At 40.0% G+C, this 16482-nt stretch overlaps 1 protein-coding gene across 4 annotated transcripts in view; it reads left to right on the top strand.

Moving 5' to 3' along the window:
* The window catches only part of UBAP2 (ubiquitin associated protein 2), an 88385-nt gene that overhangs the window by 27105 nt on the left and 44798 nt on the right, over positions 1 to 16482 (top strand). For all 4 annotated transcript variants that reach the window (XM_026039681.1, XM_026039672.1, XM_026039666.1 and 1 more), the window contains exons 4-8: positions 758 to 868; positions 3878 to 4031; positions 5784 to 5861; positions 14251 to 14305; positions 15528 to 15631. In XM_026039681.1, the coding sequence (XP_025895466.1) occupies positions 758 to 868; positions 3878 to 4031; positions 5784 to 5861; positions 14251 to 14305; positions 15528 to 15631 (502 nt within the window). The remainder of the gene's footprint in view (positions 1 to 757; positions 869 to 3877; positions 4032 to 5783; positions 5862 to 14250; positions 14306 to 15527; positions 15632 to 16482) is intronic.

The raw sequence follows: 16482 nt of genomic DNA, 5'->3' as shown, positions 1-16482 counted from the left end.
GGAAAAGGGATAAGACTTAAAAATCCTGCATAGGAAATCACCAGCGTTTTGCCTTTGTTTATTTCTAGCTCATACAATTCTCCTCTGGRTGTTGTTAGATTTGCCATAGCAGAGGCTGTGATTATATCCATCTTACACTCCACAGGATGCACATCCTGGGCTCACAAAACCTAATTCACTCCCAGGTGTCCATAAGCAGCCCTTGGTTATGCCCAGTTGTGTGGCCTCGTGCTGAGTTGGACTGAGGGAGCTGCTCTGGCTGAAAAATAACCTTTTTTTTTTAATTTTTTTTTTTTTCCCACCCCCTTGGGTCTTGGTTCTTCTCCAGATGAATCAATTCTCTGCCATTATTTACCTTGTGGCTGTTCTCACACGATAGAGCAGAGAGGGCGATGTTTGGCCCAGAGCACTAGAGCTATACAGGTTTTTTGCATCTGTTTGCTTATAGACAGCCATCTGGGTGGTGACAGTGTTTACTGGAGGAAAAAAAAATAGGACTTACATTTACAATTTGTGTTTAGCCCTGTTTCTTGCTTGAATCCTAAGCAATTGTGTGAAACGTGTTTACAATTTGTGTTTAGTTCTGTTTCCTGCTTGAATCCCAAGCAGTTCTGTAAAATGAAGGTACCTTTATTAAGATTTTTAGTTGTCTTTGACACAGTAGCCACATACTTTCTTGGAGACTACATGGTGCTTAATCTTATTTTTCTTACGATGATAATTTTAATGTTTTAACATGTCTGACTCTTACTGCCAGCTTATGGAAGTGACGGGGAAAAACCAGGATGAGTGCATAGTGGCGCTACATGACTGCAATGGGGACGTGAACAGAGCAATCAACATACTGCTGGAAGGAAGTTCAGACACAGTAAGGATTTACTTTTATCTTAAACTGCTTTTTGTCTCTTGCTCCTTTCTGCTTTGAAGAAGTGTTCGRGAAAGTCATGCGTGTGTTTTGGAAGGTTTCAATTTCCGTCTTGCCTTTCAAATTCCTCTGAAGGAAATGGAGACCAGGGCAATTTTTTAGTCATGTGTATACCTTGGAGTAGTCCAAACTTTGAAAATGTGATGAGTTTCCTGCAGAGTTTTCCAGCTTTTCCTCTCCGTGCAACAATTTTAATTCTGTCATAGAACTGAATGCTCTGTCTGATACTGTCCTATATTATGTCAGGGCTGTGGATGAGCTCCAGAATAAGGGATGCTGTGTGCTTAAAACAAAGATCATTTTTTATAAGCCTAGAAGGGGAGACAGATATATTGTTATAATTTATTTCTATAGGTATGCGCTGCAGGTATAGAAGGAGGAAGAGGTGCCCACRTCTGCAGGTTGCATTAAACGCTCTAATAAAGGGAGAAGAGGAAGAGGCAAATAGTTGCTTTCACTAAGTTATGCATTAGCCTTAGTGAAGAGCAGAAAGAAAACTCTAAAACAGTGTGTAACAGCAAACAGTGTTGCATATAAGTTGGCATAGAACAGTATTTTTTTTACCCCAGGAAATATCAGGCATATTTCTTGCTGTGTCTGCAGTTTTTTGCTGGAAGGATTTTCAATGTATACCAGAGAAAGCCAACTAGCTTCCATCTCACCTAAAGAAGGAAAGAAACTTGGACTTCCTTTTTAATTTTTTTTTGACTAATGAACACTCAGTGTCTCATGTTTTTTCAGGATATGCACTCTTGCTTATTGTTAATGAGGAAAACGCCCCTCTTGCCCTGGCTAATGTCTAGGACACAAGCCCTTCTGATTGAAGGGACTCCCTTTTCCCTCCCCTTTTCTAAGAATTGAGATGATCTAAAGCCCAGAAATAGATGCTGCCAAGTAAGTGGGTAAGTTGGGAGTTGAAGATAGCATCTCACCTTGATAAAATCTATCTTGGGAACTTGCCAACCTTTTYTGTACTCTCTCATACTTTTTGTATTTGTCATTTTCTGGTTGAAAGTAGTTTTGTAGTTGAAAAAGAATGTTAAATGCTGTCTCAGCTTAGCAAATAGTTGGAAGTAATCATGGCATGGAAGAAATTGTTCTGAACTCAGTTATCAATTAGAAGGAGCATATCCAGTGTTTGATATGGGAGAACTTACTGCTCAAAGACAAAATACAGCTCAGAAAGGAAAACAGAGAAATTAAAGGCCTSGTTGAGGCAGGAAGAAAGAGTGTCAATTAAAAGGGTCCTCATCAGAAGGTGATGAAATGTTTTCTTCATGGAAACATGTRGGCCTCCAAACTTGAAGGGTTTGCTGTAAGGCCACTATACTCCAAAACAATTTGACCATGGATTTGATGTAAGCTTGGTAGCAGTGGTACTACTCGTTTTGAATGCAGATTCCACCATCTCTTTTAGTAGTTCTGATGCATTTATCCTTTTTTTKTTATTTTCCTTATCTCAACCTCATTTGAAGGATTTATTGAATGATTTGAGGAGCTTTAAGTTTTGTAATTTCTTTCGCTTTCTGCAAGTTTTGTCCTCTTTTATAAGTATTAAGTTTAAATTTAAAGTTACAAATAATAAGGCTTTATTCATTGTGACTGTTAGTTTTTAAGACCTTTTCCTTGGAGGGGTTGTGACAGTCTGGCCTTGGATACAAGAGGCTTGGTGTGGAGAGCAGAGCATAAGAGCATATTTTATTGGCTAAAACTTTTACAACTAGAATAAAGAAGACTTTTCAGACACAAAGTCCACCAAAGTTGGCCCACACTCATTCTGGAGACCAAATTTCAAACCGATTTCAACCTTATTTCTCGCTTGCACTGCTTCAAATAATGAGACTTGTGGTATCCCTAGCATAGGCTCTCTGAGTCACTGAGTTTATATTTGTCAGCTGATTTGTCACCAGCATTCTCAATAACACGAGTATTTTAAGGTTATAGGCAGCTCAGATTAGCTGGTCTTTGCCTAGCTTGTCTGAACTGAGAGGAGGGCAGGGCGGGACCTAAAATAACTGATATCCAAACTATTTCTTTGATGKAGCTGCTTTTTTGAGTTCATGGCTTTGTCAAGTGCTTCACATTGGATGGYACTGTATTTCTATATGCAATTTCCCCACGTGACCATATTATCTATACTTCAAGCTCCTTGAGGTGGAGACTCCTGACATTTATATAAGTGTATCTGCTATTTTAGTGGTTTGAAAAGATGTTTTTTTCTTTGCTTAGCAGCTGTGYCTTAATAGGCTCTCTGTGCTATTACATAATATACCAGTTGTCATCCTTTTCTCAGCATGTGTTTTAGTTATTTTGTTTTCAACTCCCGTGTCTGTGACAGATGTGCCTGTGTCGCTGATGTGATCCCTGAATTTATTTCACAGGCTTCATTTTCTGAGCTCTTATTCTGCCTTTCTGGCTATCAGTGCTTGGATTCTTCTAGATCTGACCAATATATTTTGTGTGTGTGTATTTCCCTCTCCCCTGACCCTTCCTRGGATATTCTCATCGGTCTGTGGCTGATGCCATAGACTCGGTGATTCCTACARGCATTTTTTCCTTTCCTTGTAAGAAAAATATTCTGTGCATGCTCCCTCATTAGATTTATGTAGATGGTTTGAAAACTGTTGCTTATTTTGCAGATTTTTCCAGTGTGGTCTTTCTAGGCTGGACTTACTGAGGTCCATTATGGCCAAAGATATGTGGGATTCCTCCCCTTCCAAGAGAAAACTAAACTTCCAAAACTCATTTCTTTCTCATCTTCTCAAAAAAACAAAAAAACCCAGGCTTTTTCCTCTCCCCATTTGTGTCAGTGCAGTTTTCTTAGGAATTACATGTGTGGCATTACACAAATACCTGTTTTTTTCCATGAAAGGGGTATGAGGTGGGAGCATATAGAGAACTGACTTGTTTCTGGTTTTGACTTTCGTATTTAATTCTATTCTACCCAAATAGACCTCGTGGGAGACTGTAGGGGGAAAGAAGAAAAGCCTTGGAAAGGAAAGTTCAGAAAACAAAGAAAACAGAGAAAAACGAGGGGACAGAGAAGTGAGTCGTGGACGGGGAAGTTCCAACAGACGGGGAAGAGGAGGCAGCCGTGGCCGAGAGTGTACGTATAGGGGCTGGTTTGGAAAGATTTAAATGCTTTTCTTGCAGCTGAAACTGGTTGAGTTGAGAATTAATGGAATAACATCCAAGGATTGGATGTTATGGATGTTATTGGATGTTATGGCTTAATGGAATAACATCCATGAGAGCTATAGCTCTGTGCTAAAGTTGTTATAACCTGTTGTCGTGCAACAGGTATGCTTGATCCCTCTATGTGACTTTTTTGTATATATTTTTCAGAGACAGACTTGGTTTAAATTAAACTTCTGTCTTTTTGATTAATTGATCTTTGGCAAACTGCTGTTCTTTTATCTAAGTTTTAGAATTGAATCTTTGTAAAACTGCTTGAGAGCAAAATATGTTACTGTGTAGCAGATACACATTTTTGGGTTTTTTTAATAAAAAAAAAATCCAGCTTTGACTATCTCTCCTTTTGTGAGTATGAGAACTTGAAGAAGTTCTCCTCTTCTCATAAGAGGAATGAAAAGACTGGCTTCATTATTAACCTCTAGCATATATTACTCTCAAAAGCCAGCCAAAGGTGAGTTTCTACAGCAGAGAAAGTGCTTGGTGAATTGAAACATTTTAAAAATTGCTACAGTTTATACAGGTTTAATAACATATTGCCCAAAAGAGGGCTGATGTTTTCTGAGTTAAAAAGCATGACATTAGATCACCATTGTGTGTGTTTCCTTTTAATCTAAGTTATTTTATCAACAATATCTAAGCTGTACGTATTGCTTATGAGAGCCTTGTAAAACACTGATATGAGAGAAGAAAAATGGAAATGAAGAAAGAAAAAAAAAAGAAGCAGAACTTTTCCCTACAAGCAAGAAAACAGTTTACAGCATTAGCCAACATCAAGTTTATGGTTGGAAGATATTCAAATATTGTGACAACTAAGATGCCATGAATCTTTCTAGAATATATTAACATTAAGATAAGAAAATATATTAATGAATCTTGCAACTGCATTTGGAACAAACAAAAATCAAATGCATCGAAATCAAAGCTGGTTGTGGGGAAATTTCTGCAAGAGCCAGATGCCGCTTGACTGCTTTTCTGTACTGGGATTAAAGACTTTCAAATGGTTACCCCGTCTTGAGATATTCTCTTCTCACGTTTCTGGGCACCTATGTGGGGTTTTGTTGCTGCAGCTGAGAGAAGCTGTGCAGCACAAAATGCTCAGTAATGTTTTACCGAGGGATTTTTCCATCAGGGAGTGAGCCGGCTTTCCTGGGAACTTGTCTGGAAGTTTCCTGCAGAACAGAAATTGCGGCGCTTTTTAACAGCACACTTTCTAGTGATCTTCCTTCTCTAATTTAAACAGAGAGGAGAGTTCTTTTAAGTTTCCCTAGTTGTTTAGGGATGTAATAATCACCAGAAGAGCCTCTCTATTTGTTTCTCTTATTCTTTCGCTGTTAACAAGCAGCTCATTATCAAGGAAGAATGGTGTAAGGGCAGCTCCTGCTTTTTTGCGAGGTGAGGCCCTGCTAATTAACAGTGGAGCCCAAATCATAACCTCTTTTTAGAGAACACCAACATGTATGCTGAAGGACATTTTCCTCCTTGCTTTCTACTTTTAGTGCAGAGTAAATGTAATTGCTTGTAGCTAGAACGCCAAGGAAGGTGGGGGAGTTTTGACTTGACTTTTTAATCTTGGCTTTTCTTTGGGGGTTCAGATTAAGCAGCTGGTTATATTGTCTCATGTGCGAGTTGCTAAAGCCTCTTTTAAGCTCTCCTCTCTCCACAGTTAGAGCTGAAGAGAATGGAGTGGACARCAACCAAGGGGAGAGGCCTTCAGACCGCGGGAAACGCGGCCGTGGGAGAGGTGAGGCGGTGGCATCGGTGCGGGGCTGACACTGTGTCCATCTCCGGAAATGGAGCTCCATCGTCCCTAATCAAAAAGCTGCCTTTTAAACRTTTGCTAGTTGTTCTTTGACTCCACAAGCACTTTAGCCACCTTTAACTTGAGTTCCTCCACTCCCCTGCATTCATTGTTTGAAAACAGAGTCACTTAAAGGCATATAWGTGACCTCTATGAGGTTTTCCTGTGCTGTGGGCCGGTGTGCTTTGGCTTTGGCGAGCTGCTTTCCCAGATTTGACACTGCCAGCCTGCTGTGACTGGAGTGCACCTCGGGGTGTATTTTGACAGCAGGAGACTACAGGATTCCTCCTTAGGGCCCTCGGGGAGGGATTTGATGAGTACTCGGGCCACTGCTTTGGATGGATGTCACTGTTAGGATCACAGTCTCTTTTTAGGACCCGGCAAGAGAATGTTGGCCACCTTGGAGGCKTTTTTTGTGAGAGAGAAGCTGGGATGGAAGAGCTGATAAGGAGATGTGTGGAAGGAGAATCCTGTAGGAAGGTTTAGATACAATTTAGATTTTATCCTACAGAAGAGATACAAAAGATACTGATTGGGGCTTTGGTTTGGAATCAGGGTGCCTAGCTTGGATTTTCACAGGACTAAGAGGAAAGAGGCTTGTTTTTATTAGAGAGGAAGGGAAATCCGGATACGGTACAGATTATAAGGGGAAGTGGCAGTTTGCATGGCAGAGCTAATGCACTTAATAAGTAACACTTGACTCRAAGGAAATAAATAATACTTGACCCAAGGTTGGGGGAGAGAGGGAAGCCCTTGTGCCTCTAAGGGACTGTTCTGTGCTCTTTGGAATATCCAGTAATTGGATGTTTCCAACTTCAGTGCCCCCAACTCTGCTTCTTGAGGGGCTGGAGAGATGCAGAGATGTGCAGCTCTCAGGGGGCTCTCAAGAGTGTGGCTCGGTTGTGCGTGTGAATCTGCAGCTATCACATGGTGCCWGTGGAGAGGTAGCTTTGCAGAGGAGGTTGTGGTGTTACTCACTGCTGGGTTTTTTTGGTGTTTTAACACTGTAGATTGGAGGTTAAAGATTTCAGTATATTTTTAGAAAATAATTCTTTATACTCAAATTATAAATTTAAAGATAGGATTTTCTTTTAAGTTCTTGGGTGTAACTTAAGTTTGCTCCAGAGGCTGATTTGTAGTTTCAATTCAGTCTTTTATTATTACTACTATTAATTATTAACTCTAGGAACCAAAATACACTCTTTATTATTAGCACTGTAGCTTTCTATGTRAGTATGTGTCTCAAACCAAGACACTTAATCATGAATCTCAAGCTGACATATATTACTGAAGAAATTGGTTGAAGATGTTCCTGTTTCTATTGACTGTGTTAGTGTATATAGAATTTCTGTATCTCCCTASCAGATATTTTATGCTGTATGTTCATGTGAACATAGTATCTTAATGAAGTGTTCTCAGCTGTCTGTGATAAATGCTTTGAACAGCTCCTGCATCGTTTTATTACAAGTGTATGTGTTCTGTGGCAGTAAATACCTGATTTCATTTTGTAATGCTAGCCCTTGAAATCTGCAGGGAGTTGTGTAAAACCTTTTAATTCACATCTCTTACAGGGGCTTAAATAAAATAGTCAAACCAGGCTATAACATTCTCCAGCCAGAAATAAGTAGGTTTCTGGTGATGAGCACAGAGCCCTTTCTTTAGAAATGTTTCCTGCTCTGTGTGTGTGTTCAGGAATTTAGGCATCAGATAAATTAGGGGACAGTTAATGTCTGAACAATGCACTCCTGTCTCTCTATTTTAAGCTGCCTTCTCAGGCTGGAATCATCTTGCTGGCTGCTTCCTAGGGGCTGATTTGTTGGGCCATCTTGTTACTGCTTCATTGTAGAGCAACCTCATTTAAAGAAATGTGACATGCCCCAAAAATAGCAGAAAGGGGATTGACTGTGGTGATAGTGTGCTATTTAGCAGGAAAAACGCTTGATACGGAGAATTTCTGCCTTAGTGCTGTAGGCACTCGCTTCCTTATGCAGTAGATCTTTTATTAACAGCTGTGTGGCATTTCCTGCAACTTCATAGTCTAATAGGTTTGCAGTGTCCAAACAGCATGGGCTGCTGCCATGAAGGAGATCAGGCAGGTGAAGTGGGCTGATTTATTGCCTGATTAATAGAAAGCAAAAGCCCATCACCAGGTGTGCTTCAGGACACTCATCTCTACTAGCTAGAGAGAGCTTGGGAAAGGAGCCTTTATTTTTATATTTCTTTTAATGATGACCTTCTTTCACTTTCAGAACTGAAATTATTGAATGAGGTTAATTTGCCACTTAAAAATACTGCAGTGGTGGTTGATAGTAGTTGTATTGAAATGGTTACATTTGTGCATCAGTTTTGCCGTGGATCCACAAGCATCTCRGGTGGGATCTAACGAAGGAAGTACGGAGAAAGATGTTTACACTATAATCTTCCATTCTAAAACTGTAAAAATTAACATAATTTGCAGGCACAGTCTTCCTTACGTTGCTATTTTGTGCTGTTTAAGGGCAGATCTGGTTCTCCCACTGTCCTCCACCCCATCTTAGAAAAGAGTAGAGGAGGTTTATAAAGGGCATGGAAACAGTACATTGATGGTGTGTGAGGGGTGAATAGGCTAGGACTTCTCAGCCTGCAAAAGGTAAAGCTGAGGTGGGGTGTGTAGAGATCTGGAAAGTTTTGTGGAAAAGGTTTTGTGAGGGGGAATCAATTGGATCCGTGTGTGCAAACTTGAGAATGAGGAGCTAAGTTGAGAATGAGGAGTCCCCAGTGAGCTAAAGGGGATGATTCTTCATACACACAATTAACTGGTGGGAGTCCTTTCAGTGAGACATTGYGAGTGATGAGAATTTACACAAGGGAAACTGGTCACGTTTATCCTAAAAGGCAAAAACCACAGAGGGTTGTGACACGTGTGGATTAATTGTCTCTGGCTCGGGCAGCCTTAGACCCCCAAATGGTTGAAGAGCAGGAGAGTGTCCAGGGAGCGTGTACTGGGYTTTCAGCTCCTGCTCTCTTCCTCTGGCATCTGACAGGCCACGGCTGATAGTGGGAGAGCAGGTTGAGGAACTTTCAGACTTCATTCAGCATAGAAACTGTTGGGTTTGGGAGTAGCAATTAGCCTGGTTTGCCAAGTGACAATGCATTTGAGTTCTTCCAGGGCAATTCATAGGTGGCAAGAGGGTGGGTACTGGCAGGGATTTTGTTTCTGTCATGTATAAAGGAAACAAAAGTTAAAGGAAAAGCATTAGGTTTTAATTTTGGGTCTCGGGTAGTGATGAGGAGCCTTTCAAGGTCTCTTTTTGGGTGTATAAGAAAGTAGAGTGACTTTCTTATAGTCCCTGTGCTCTGTGGTGTTGTTTTAACTTTTTTAGATTAAAAAATATACTATTGTTGAGAAAAAGGAGCTTCTGTAACCAAAATTGCATGTCTAAACATTTTCTTGTTTTAAAAACTTAGGCAGTTGGCACAAAGTATATTTTGGATATGCTTTGCTATAGTTAGTAAGGATGTTAGGGTTTTTTTTTGAATATGAATGTAGAACAGACCTTCTAGAGGTCACAACCTGTTTATTTTTGCTGTAGTCAGTTCTGCATTAGTTAAGAAGCTGCATTTCATGTGGGTTTTTTTTTGAGATTATCCAGATCTTTGTTTTTGCAGATTTTTTTTTAAACGTGGCTTCCAAGTTGAAAGAGATTTCTGTGCATGTTGTTGAAAAGGGTTACGTGCAGACAAAAGTGATGTGAGTTAATAAATAAAACTGCAGTGTTTACTTGGGTAGGATGGAGATTTAGACCTCTGTCATCTCAACTTCCAGGAGAATGACTGACTCTGCATTTTCAGAGCATAGACTAAGGCTGTTCAACTAAATACCTGAGATAAATACAAATCCTGGGCGTTGGCTGCTTTTCCAGTCTCCATTTCCTTTTCATTTCAGCTATTCATGGGCCTCTTTCTTAACCTTAAAGTCTCTTCATCTATTTAAACCTCTCTGTGTGAAATTCTTAGTTTTGTCATAAAAGGTACATGTGAAAGCAGAAGAATTTAGGTCTGCAAGTTAAGCTACCTGAACTCTCCATGAAGTAGTTAATGAAGTTAATGGACTAGCCCCATTCAGGTTATGGTACTTCACGTTTATCCTGCACTTCCATGCAGGGTTTCCCTTTTGGAGAAAGAGACATTTTGAATCAGATGGACAGTTCCTTCCATGTATGGATGGTAATGGCATTCAGACTTGTTTGGGTTGTTATGCTTGTCCTGGTGTGTTTTCCTGGCAACAGAGAACTCTCACCACCTGTTGGAAGTGGCTGTATTAACTTCTTTGTTTTGGGTGTCTGCATTTATGGCAGAAAATGTAAATTTAATAAGCCATAGCTAACGTAAGAGTCCTTGACTGAARGAGAGTAAGAGGGTGATCCTGGAGAGCAGGAAGAAAAATACAGTACTCAGCTGAGCAGAATTAAAATGCTAATGGAAACAAAAACATATTTTGAATATTTCAATTTTAAATAGTGCTGTCACATGGGGTGGTAGCATTAGGAACTCCCCGCTCCTGATTTCCTGGAAGAGAAATAAGTAATACTCACCTTGATATTTTAGGCTGTTATTTCTAGGCCCAAGTGTAAGGGAATGTGAAGGAATGTTATTGAGGGATTGTAAAAGCAAGGCAGTGACCTTACGCTGTGTGTGATGTCTCTGTTGTTTTGATTTGGTTCTTAATATACTGATTAATTGTCGGAGAACCCATTCCTGCCGTCTCACCTGAAGATTTAAGGAGCAAGTTGTTTGCTCTGTTTTTGTGGGCAGATAAAAGTATYGACAGAAGTGCAGATTGTGAATTACCACAGCTGAAAAAGATTAACTTTTTTGGAAATGGCCATTATGATAAATTTCTGAGTAAGCTATACATGGAGATGTTTTTTTGAACAGTGTTAAGGTTATACTTTTGTGCAGCATAATTTAACATTACTGCTGGAATTGGTCCTGCCTGTCCCCTGGTGCCTTTTGAATTGTATCAGAGCATTGATCTAAGTTTAAAACTACCTCAGCCAGAAATAAAATGCTTTTAACCTAAGGAAGTTGAGATATATTTCACTGCATAGTCGTAGTGAACAACAGCTTTATGTTGGCTTCAGGGCAGTTTATTTACTGGCTTTTAACAAACAACRAACTCTTTGAATGAGTAGATCTGGCAGTAAACTCATCATCTTGTTTTCCGGTGTTAGTTCTGTGCTCACACACTGGTTGTGTGAGCCAAAACCCCCGGCGCAGGGATGGGGACAGAACTTGTGGGCACAAGKGAGAATGACTTCCATTTTAGTAGCTCTGAGTTAAATGGTTTAAGCTACTGTGGCACTGGGCACTTAACTTGTTTCCTTGCTCCTGAATTTGTGTCAAGTGCCATTTGCTCACTGACATTGTAGCCACTCTTAACAAGTACTAACAGGCTGCAGATACAGGATGGGAATTTGCAGTTGCTTCCTGGATTTTCTTGGTCAGCTCTAAGGCTGTGACTTTGAGGATTTTAAGGCCATCTTTCAGTTTTGTCATCGAGGCATAACTTCAGCATGAGAATCTTAGTCGCAGCAGACCCAGTTGCAGCAAAGAGAATAGGAGCCCTTCCCACTGGAGCCTTATGTCAGATCATGAGATTTTCTGTCCGGGTTAAGTTAATCTTTCAGTAGTGACTTCTGACTGTCCCATGTTTTGAATTTATTCCTCAGAAGTTTCTTTTCTAGCTTATTTTGTCTTTGTTGGGATGTTGTTTTTTGCACTTGTTGATTAAAATAAATTAAATGAACTGTACTTTAGTTTGACAGAAAACATTGGCATAGCTTTAAGAAGTTAAGAGAAATCACTTGAAACTCAAGTTCAGGTAAACTGAATATTAGCTTTCGAAGTGATCTTTTGTGGGCAAGTTCTTGCTGGCTGATAGTCTTCTAAGACCATGCATGGAACTTCGTTAGTAGCCCAACTTTGGTACCCAAAACATATCCACATTGCTAGAGGTCTTTGCTGCTGCTTTTAGCCACTAGTTTACTCTGACCACACTGGTAGACAGACATTGGCTGGTAACACTGGAACCGTATCTTGTCATGTGTCTCTTTTAGTAAAACTTCATCTCCTGTTTGCTCTGTTTAAGTTATTTTTTCAGACTTYGGGGCCTGGGAAGACTTAGCTCCTCTGCTAGAACTGATTTGTGCTCTCGTCTTGGCTATTCCCACCAATATTTCTATGCCTAATGTCTGCTTCACTCAAATATATCTGCTGTACTGCTTCTGTGGTTTGTACCTCCTGAAATGTCCKGTTCCTGAGTTTTGCTCAGCAAAATGTAGGCCTTTATTCTGTTCATCGTTAGTAAATGGTGCTTAGTGGTGTATTGATAACTGTACCAACTGATACCATGTGGTGTGGAAGGTTAGACTTCCAGATGGTTAATAAGAAGTAAATTTATTATGTAGATGGTTTCTGCAGTGCACCCAAGCAAACCTGTTTAGCCAGTTCTACCTTTTTGAATTATTTACTGGGCAGAATGATAATCTGGAGTGCACTGGCTTTTATCTTGTGTCTTGAGTGTTGCTGCTCTGCTGTGTCCATAGATCAGCCCCCTAGAATGGAGGTTCAGTTGGATGAGGGAGAAAAGACCTAAGGCAGGAATAGTTAGGCTGGGCTAGGAAAGCTCAGAGCTTGGCTTAGAATTGGTCAGGCAGGATGGGATTTGGGGCTGTGATGTTTATGGCAGAACAAAATACACATCTCCACAGCAGGGCTGGGTAAGGAGAGGAGGCGATTGCTGGCTCTGAGCTGTGTTTTTGTTACCTCCTCCTTGACTTCTGTTCTCTTGACAACCACTTGGGAAGAGGAGAGCAAGGAGCGGGAAGCTGTAGACATAGCAAGCCTGGCCTTGCTCACACTGTTGTTTCTTGCATGTTCTTGTCCCACCAAAACACTGTGTTACTGGATGGGAATCCTTCCGCCATGGAGTGCCATGGTTTCCCCGTGGCTGGCACTTGTCCTGTTGCCTGGAAATATAAGTAAGCTGTTATCTAGATGAGTGTAAAGCTATCCTCCTCTTTTGAGGCTTCTGAGACACCCTTAAAACACAGGTAGTGGACATTTAATCCTTCAGAAACGGCTTTTTAAAACCTGGGCAGTGAATTAGGGCAAGAGTAAGAATGGGTGGCAGAGACAACCAGGAATTTCTTCAACTGGTTTTACCATGTCCTGGAGCTACTGTTCTTAATCAGTTAAGGTAGTCTCCTGAAAATGGGTAAATTTTGACCCAAATTCAAGCTGTCCGTTCTAGATAATTCTGATGTTTGGACRAATAGTGTTTTGTTGACTATGAGAGAAAACGTTTATGTTCCAGCAAACTTGTAGTTGCTTGYTGACTTGCAACTACCACATARTWWYRWYWWTWWWAWWRWYRWWAYTTTGATCTCTGTTTGCAGCTCTTCATCTGCTCCTGTTCTGTAATGCAAAATGTGGGGTTTTTTAACCACAAAAAAAMCCCAAGCTAAAATAAAAAGAAAAAAGAAACTTGAGTAACTTCARATATTGATAACATAAAATGGAAAGAGGTCTGGGTAGAAAAATACTGCACGTAAGAATTTCTAAAAGTTTATGCAGAAGTGTGCTTTATTGATGGTTAAATAATACAAAAATTTGAATGCCTTGTTGGTGCATACAAAATACATACATACAAAAATAAAGCTATTCTCTATAGCAAGAAGCTTGTAAACAGAGTCTGGTATCAAAATTGGGGACAGTGAGAAAATACTTTGTTGTGTTTAAACAGAAATGAATGTTTTGTGTGGTGATAAGGGAGTCTTACAAATTTGCATAATTTAAGTTGGTTAATAGTCCTGTCAGTCAATAGGATTGAATGCAAGGAATTGTGTGGTAGTAGCTTGAAGAATGTGCAGGAGGTAGGGGTGGGCAGTGAATCCTGGTGAGAAAAAAACATAAATGGGATATGGACACCTGTGTTCGTTYGACAAGACAAGGAGCAAAAGGAAGCTCCTTGAGAGACCTAAGTACACAAGTAGGTTGGGATTTTGGGGTCTTGCTGCCCTAAATGAGAAATTGGAGACATTGTCATGTCATAGCCAGTAATTTTGCAACAGCTGTGTCGCATATTAGTTTGGGATGAGGCTTTAAGTTCTTTTTTTTAGTGTTTGAGCTTCTACTGTACTAGGTATAGAAAAGATACCAAAGGTTTTGAGTCCTACTGAAACATGTATCCTAAATTTCTTATTCAATCATAGCATTTTTTAATGTGCTAGCAAGACTAGCAGGTGGGTCCTTCTCTGCTCTTGCTGTTAAATGGTGTTTTCTCTCCTAGGCTTTGGACGTGGCAGAGGGAGAGGAGCGGGGAGGTTTTCAGCCCAAGGCATGGGGTAAGAAACATGCAGAGCACAGAACTTGGGGAGGATCAAAGACCAAACTCAGTGGCAATGTTAGTTGCCATTGTATCTATTAAGAACTCTGTACTTATGGTAAAGTAACATGGTTGCAAAAATTCACAGATCTTGTAGATGATGGGATATTTTTGTCTTAAGCCTGCATTTATAACTAGACACACCATATACAAGCCTAACATAAGTTCACTTGATGTTCATATGTCAAACGTAACTCATTTATATCTAGCAGTAACRGTCATATTGAGTTATTAAGTTTCACAGATGCCCAGGAGGCTGAAAGTTCTCTGTGGTGCTTGTTCCAGGTTAATTAAAGAGGTTTGGTCCAGTGTAACATAGAGGATGCAAATCCTAACTAAGACCAGAAGAGTAGTCATCTTAAACTTTCCCTTGTTTTTGAGGTTTTAAGCTTTAAGGTATTTGGACATACATGCACCCTAATATAGAATTAAAAGAAGTTACTCAGAAGCAATTATGATATTTCAGTTCTGTCAGAAGAATTTGCTTCAGAGAAGTGTAGCCTCCCCTGTGTTTATTTACTCAGTGCTGCTCTCAGTGGCATTTCATATGATACCACGAGTGTCATGATGAATGGAAGGCTCATTCTACCCCCCTAATAAGCCTTCTTTTTCACACTGCTATCTTATAACCTGAGAAGTGTGGGGTTTTTGTTGATGTTTTGTTTTTCTTTAGAAATCCTTTTTCATCTTTTAGGTGAATCTGGTTTTGGTTTGGTGTCCGGAGTGCTTCTGAAATAATCTTACCAATGTTCCAACTCTTGTCCTGCAGAAGTCTGGTCCTCAAAGTACCCGATTCTGGTTTCTCATCAGTCAGTTGCYTGCTGAGAAACTATCAGCTGAGAGGCTTAATATTTTGCCTATAGACTAATGTCTTAGTAGAGTGGGAGAAGTAAATATGCTGCTACTATTTTTTTTTTTTTCAGGAATTCCTGGTTTTGTTCAGTTTCTCTACAGCAATTTTTTAAAAAAGTTTCTCCTGACTTTTTCTCTTCTTCCTTCTTTTCTCCTTTTTCCTTTTTCATTAGTTATTACTCATAGAAGATGTTTTTAAAACCAATGACTAAAATATATGTGGAAATCAAGATGTTAAATCTAATGCGACTTCAGCTGAAAATCATGCCACTTATGTTAATTGAATGACCCATGTGTTCTCTTCCATTTCTTAACTTTTAAAACTCTAGGACATTTAACCCTGCAGACTATACGGAGTCTTCTGCCACTGATGGCTTTGGGACAAAATCTGAGATTTGGGAGACTGGTCAGAATGATGCAGATGATGGAACTGGTAAGATGTTTCAAGAAGTAGAAGGATTGGAATGAAGACCTATAGCAAATTATAGTTAAAGTAGCATTCTGTTAGTGTTAACTTCTGAAAATGTGAAAACATCTCACCTGGCACAAATATTAGATCATTTTTTTAGCTTCCTGCTGCTGACGTGCTGAACATATACTCTGGCCTTAGTGGCTCTGGTTCAATGAAGCCAAAACACTTTTTTTTTTTTTTTTTAAGTTGTTTTAGTATTAATAGTTCTTTGAGAAAAGTATTCAAAGGGGAGCTGGAAGAACCTTTTATGTGCAACATTTAGATCACTCAAAGTGATTGGTCCTCAAATGACTGGTCCCAAGGCCAATGGTCMCAATGGGGTCCAAATGTCAGAGTAAACCTCTGAAAACTATTTGTAAATGTGAATCCACTCAGTGACACTGAGATATCTTTACAAGTCCCACCTGTACRGTGTAGCAATGTAAGGATGTGAGTACCTGAGAAGGGAGATGGAGTTCCAAGATCTGACACCTTTGAAGAGAGGAATTATTAACTAAGCATGAGGAGGCACTTGGGCAGAAGCCAAAAGAACAGTCTGCCTGTCTGAAGATGGAGGTGACTGGGTGTTTCTGTATGAAGTGTCAAGGGTGAAGTATGTCATCCAGCCTGAAGGCAACAGACATTAGTCTGAAAAGGAAACACTTAACACTGGTCGTATGTGGTGACTCAGAAATGAAGACTGTGACCTGCTTTCCTGTGATTTGGAAAAACAACTGGATCTGTGACTTGGAAAAACAACTGCAGAGATGGCTGCCCTCTGTATTCTGCGACCGCAGGTGAAGACGAAGGATGGAGACAGGATGGAGATTTGT

This window comes from Nothoprocta perdicaria, unplaced genomic scaffold (assembly GCF_003342845.1).
Source record: "Nothoprocta perdicaria isolate Ctin4 unplaced genomic scaffold, notPer1 scaffold_10, whole genome shotgun sequence".
Classification (NCBI taxonomy): Eukaryota; Metazoa; Chordata; class Aves; order Tinamiformes; family Tinamidae; genus Nothoprocta; species Nothoprocta perdicaria.
This window is presented reverse-complemented; position numbering and strand designations above follow the sequence as displayed.